We start from the raw sequence: 5,368 nt of genomic DNA on the forward strand, positions 1-5,368 counted from the left end.
TAATGTTTTTTGTATTTTTAGTAGAGACGGGGTTTCACCATGTTGACCAGGATGGTCTCGATCTCTTGACCTCGTGATCCACCTGCCTCAGCCTCCCAAAGTGCTGGGATTACAGGCTTGAACCACCGTGCCTGGCCAGGCATCTGCATTTTTAAAAAGCCCTGTAAGCAGTTCTGTATGCAGTTGGGATTACAAGCCAGTAAGCATCTGAGGATGCCCTCTTGCCAGTTGGAACTCAGGGTATTGGGTTTTGGGTGTCCTGATCATTGTCCCCTGCCATAGGTCTGGTAAAGGATGCGGCCAGGCCTGCGTACTGGGTGCCTGACCACGAAATCCTGCACTGCCACAATTGCCGGAAGGAGTTCAGCATCAAGCTGTCCAAGCACCACTGCCGGGCCTGCGGACAGGGCTTCTGTGACGAGTGCTCCCATGACCGCCGGGCTGTCCCTTCTCGTGGCTGGGACCATCCCGTCCGAGTCTGCTTCAATTGCAATAAAAAGCCTGGTGACCTTTAACCCCAGCCCCCTGTCCGAGTCCTTCAAAATTCCTTAGGTTCTCAGGGTTAGAAACAGTCTCTCGAGGTAGGCCTTCCTCCCGGTCACCTGCTGTGGTGTGTGTCCTCTCCTTTCCTCATCCCAGGGCCACTTTCCCTCAGCGGGGGTGAGCCTGGCGGCCGGCCCGAAGGCGTGAACCCCTCAGGGCAGAGGACTGAGCAACTCCCAGCAAAGGGGAATGAACCTGATCCGTTGCATTTATTTCAGTTAAAAATAATGAATATATGTGTGTATATATCTCTCTCCATATATACATATGAAAGGAACTCGGGGTGTATCGAGGCTGCTGCTGGCTGTGGAGACCTCATACGGTCTCCCCAGCACAGGGTGAGGTGGCAGCGGCAGCAGGTCTTCCTCACAGAGCCGAGCCAGGCTCACGGCCGCCACGTGGCTGGCACCTTCTGCTGCTGATCTCGGAGCCTTGGAAGCCTCTCCTGGCCCTGGCTCTTCCCTCCACACCTCTCAGCTGCCTGGGGAGTGAGCCTCCCAGGTCCTTGCTGCCTGAAACGGCCTGAAGGGAATTCTACCTGGGTCTTCTGGGAGTCAAACCCCAATTCTTGGCTTAAGCCTGTTTGTCAGAGACCACCCAACTTAGCGTGCAGGTCACCGGAGTGGGTGGAGGGTCAGAGGTCGGGTCTTCGTCCCTGAGAAGTGGAAAGGCAGGGGCCATGCTGTCCCGCGTCCCCCAGGGAAGAGCAAGGAAGGAACTGGGCCTTCCCTGGCAGAGCTTCCTGCCCCGATGCTTCTGTCTCCACTTGGCTTTCACAAAAGGCAGCACCCAGCTCCTCAGTCGCAGCACCTGCCTCCCACCCCCCGCCCCCCTCCAGCCCACCATCCGCTTCTGAGTGTCTCACTAGGATTTTCATTGCTTATTTTAAAAAAGTGTCTTAATTCTTTGTTCCCAGACACACAACCCCTCTAGCTCTCGGAGGGGCGATCATGAGAAACCTTCCAGGGAAACAGAGCACAGAATGGACTGACTGTTAGTTGCTTTTTTAAAGTCTATATAAATATTTCAGCAGATCATAAAGAAAAAATTTATCTTTTTGGTCCTCGCAAGAGAAAGGAACTGTGGTTTCACCTCAAGAGCCTGGACATCTCTGACTGTCGTGACTGGAAAGAGCCTGTTGTGCTGAAACCCTATCATCGTGGTGGATTTGATCTTCAGTGGCCAAACATGAAGAATGAAGCAGAATTCGTGACTGAACTGCTGGGCGGGTTGAGCTGCAGGGAGGTACAAGGGCGGTCATCCCTGGTGCATGTATCAGTGTGACAGGTGCCCTGGGGTGTGTCGTCCCTCTCAGACCTGCTCCTGCTGCCTCCTGGGGCCCAGTGACTGGGCCCTACTCTAGAACTGTGTACCATCAAATTCGCCATCATAAAGGAACCTTCCTGCATCTTGACTGTGCTGGCTTTTTCCTCTCCCATCAGTGCCTCTGGCCACCGTCTTCTCTTCGGCTGATGGTGGCCATCAGAGCAGAAGCCAAGTATGGGGCATGTTTCTAGGGTGGTAATATTTTATCTGCAAATACTGCAGTCTATGACTTTGACAAATAAGAACTTAAAAACCATTGCCATGTACTCCCAAGCCATTGTCCTGTGGAGTGGATGTGGGTGTCCTGACCACGGCCTGCTTCCCCAGCCCTTTGATAGATAGCACGGCCCACCCAGATGAGTGTGCTGACTGGGGCCAGGGCTTTGTGGCTATTATGAATATTCGTTTGTTTAGGGAAGGCAGTAGCTGACAGTCACAGAATTCTCTCTAGTGACTAGAGGGCCCCCGTGTTCTCACTCATCACTTATCCTGTACTTAGAGCTATTCCGCAGGCCTTTCTGCGGCTGGGGTTGGAGGAGCCGTGGCATCGGCTGAGCAGGGCTCAGCAGTAGTAGTTTCACAGTCTGTGTTCTCCAGGTTTCACTCTGGCAGCTATTGGGTCAAGGTCTGTTGAGGAATCCTCTCGTACGGTAGATAAGAAATGGGGTATTGCCTCCTGATTTTCAGTCTCTAGGTTTAAAATACATATTCTTGGCTAGGCGTGGTTACTCATACCTATAATCCCAGCACTTTGGGAGGCCAAGGTGAGCGGATCACTTAAGCCCAGGAATTCGAGACTAGCCTGGGCAATGTGGCAAGCCAACCCCATCTCTACCAAGAAAACAAAAACATCCCAAAAAGCTGGGTGTGGCAGTGCACATCTGTAATTCCATTTACTTGGGAGGCCAAGGTAGGAGGATTACTTGAGCCTGGGAGACACCACTGTATTCCAGCCTGGGTGACAGAGTGAGACCCTGCCTCAACAATAAAAGCAAACCTATAGGCTGGGCACAGTGGCTCACGCCTGTAATCCCAGCACTTTGGGAGGCCAAAGTGGGTGGATCATGAGGTCAGGAGTTCAAGACCAGCCTGGCCAAGATAGTGAAACCCCATCTCTACTAAAAAAACAAAAATTTGCCAGGCATGGTGGCAGTTGCCTGTAATCCCAGCTACTCAGAGACTGAGGCAGGAGAATTGCTTGAGCCCAGGAGGCAGAGGTTGCAGTGAGCCGAGATCGCACCACTGTACTCCAGCCTGGGCAACAGTGAGACTTTGTCTCAAAAAAACAATGAAAAAACCCAAACCTATTGAACTATTACATTATACATCTATATTTCAGCTTGATTTTCTCAAACTGAATACTGCATAACAAATCAGCACCCAGATTAAGAGACAGAACATGGCTGTCCTCCAAGAACTCCTGGTCCCTCCCTGCACCAGGAGTAACCACTATCCTTACATGTAGTAACAGAGTTTAGTCCCCTCTCCTTTTCGGCGATGCCATGTAAAGGCTTTTGATCACTTTCAGGTTTGAAAGACTTGCTCATAAGTAGAGACAGTGGTTGAACATGTCCTTGAGGGCTGTGACTGGAGGTTGCAACTTGGGGCTGAGAATGACATGGTCTCCTGAGACCCAGTGGGATCCTTACACATCCCTAGGGTTTAACTGCTGATTTATTTGGGAACTGGAAAAGCAAAGAGAACCAATATTTAGGTGCCTGGTGCTATGCTAGAAGCTTCACATGGTTAATTCTCACAACCACACTGGAAGGGCTGCAGTAGTGTTCTCATCTGACAGCCTATTACACTGACTCCTAGAGGATCAAAAGCCCAGCATGGCTGGGCACACTCCCAGCTGGCCTGAGTCCCGGCAGGTTCGGACCCTTTCTACCACCATCACACTGTAGAGCTTCTCCCCGTTTTCCTTCCCCTTCACAGCTTGTGGATTCTTTTGCATTTCCAGGTAAAGTCAGTACGTTTTCCTTAAGGGGAAAGTTAAGAATTGGCCAGACGTGGCAGCTCACGCCTGTTAACCCAGCACTTTGGGAGGCCAAGGTGGGGTGGATCAAAAGGTCAAGAGAGCAAAACCATTCTGGCCAACATGGTGAAACCCCATCTCTACTAAAAATACAAAAAAATTAGCTGGCGTGCTGGCATGCACGGAAGTTGAGGCAAGAGACTTGCTTGAACCCAAGAGGTGGAGGTTGCAGTGGGCTGAGATTGCGCCACTGCACTCCAGCCTGGTGACAGAGCAAGACTCTGTCTCAAAGTAAAAAGAGGAAAGTTGAGAATCAAGGTACCTGCTAGTGTTGTCTGGAAGCTTATTTAGCTTTGATCATTTCCATTGGCTCAGAGGTTCTCATGGCCAAGGGCAGTAACACTTTGTCACTAACAGCAACTTTATTTTTCACTAAAAAGACTCACTGGCTCAAAGATTAAGCAAGTTGATCTAGCCTATAACACGAGCTAAGCTTCCAGTTTTTAAAAATTTTATAGAGATGGGGTTTTACCATGTTGCCCACACTGGTCTTGAACTCCTGGGCTCAAGCAATCTGCTGCCTTGGACTCCCAAAGTGCTGGGATTAGAGTTATAGTCGTGAGCCACTGCTCCTGGCCAGCTTCCAATTGTTGAAAAAATTTTGATTGAATGTTAATTTCGCAGCTATATTTGCATTTTCTACTTCAGACCTACCATCATTAGGGAGAGACAATGGAACCTACAGTCGTAATCTGTAATCTTATCATGAATAGGATGTTTTAGTTACTGTACAAAATCTCAGCACTTCTCTCTTTTTTTTTTTGTATTTTAATTTTTGTATTTTCAGTAGAGACGGGGTTTCACCATGTTGGCCAGGTTGGTCTTGAATGCCTGACCTCTAGTGATCTGCCCACCTTGGCCTTCCAAAGTGCTGGGATTACAGGCGTGAGCCACCGCACCCGGCCAGTATTTGTGGGCATTTTTGATAACCACTGTGTGCCATTGATTGTCACCTCTAGAAGGCTATAAGCAAGCAGACACTGGGCTAGTTAGCAAGGGGTCTATCACAGCTCAGTGCTGCCGTCACAATCACCTGCTCATTTGCTACCTTTCATTGTCACCTGGGGAGTAGGGCAAAATGGAAAACCCTTCAAGGCCAGGCACAGTGGCTCACACCTGTAATCCCAGTGCTTTGGGAGGCCAAAGTGAGTTCTAGACCAACCTGAGCAACATGGCAAAATCCCTTCTCTACATAAAAAGAAACCCCCAAACCTCAAAAGCCAGTTGAGGTGGTGCACACCTGTAATCCCTGCTACTCAGGAGGCTGAGGTGGGAGGATTGTTTGAGCCTGGGAGGTCAAGACTGCAGCTGCAGTGAGCCAAGATCACACCCGCTGTACTCTAGCCTGGGCGACAGAGTGAGACCTTGTCTAAAAAAAAAGAAAAATGTGGCCGGGCGCGGTGGCTCAAGCCTGTAATCCCAGTACTTTGGGAGGCCGAGGCGGGTGGATCACGAGGTCAA

At 50.2% G+C, this 5,368-nt stretch overlaps 1 protein-coding gene across 3 annotated transcripts in view; it reads left to right on the forward strand.

The window, feature by feature from the left end:
• Positions 1-1,954, forward strand: part of ZFYVE1 (zinc finger FYVE-type containing 1) — a 55,269-nt gene extending 53,315 nt beyond the window's left edge. For 2 of the 3 annotated variants that reach the window (XM_017528722.2, XM_037738563.1), the window contains exon 12: positions 1,577-1,954. In XM_017528722.2, the coding sequence (XP_017384211.1) occupies positions 1,577-1,827 (251 nt within the window). In that variant the 3' untranslated portion in view covers positions 1,828-1,954. Of the gene's footprint in view, positions 1-282 lie in introns of all 3 variants that reach the window. The other variant, XM_017528723.2, reaches the window with a different exon arrangement.
• Positions 1,955-5,368: the final 3,414 nt, after the last annotated feature.

Source organism: Cebus imitator, unplaced genomic scaffold, assembly GCF_001604975.1.
Source record: "Cebus imitator isolate Cc_AM_T3 unplaced genomic scaffold, Cebus_imitator-1.0 Scaffold54, whole genome shotgun sequence".
NCBI classification, from domain to species: domain Eukaryota; kingdom Metazoa; phylum Chordata; class Mammalia; order Primates; family Cebidae; genus Cebus; species Cebus imitator.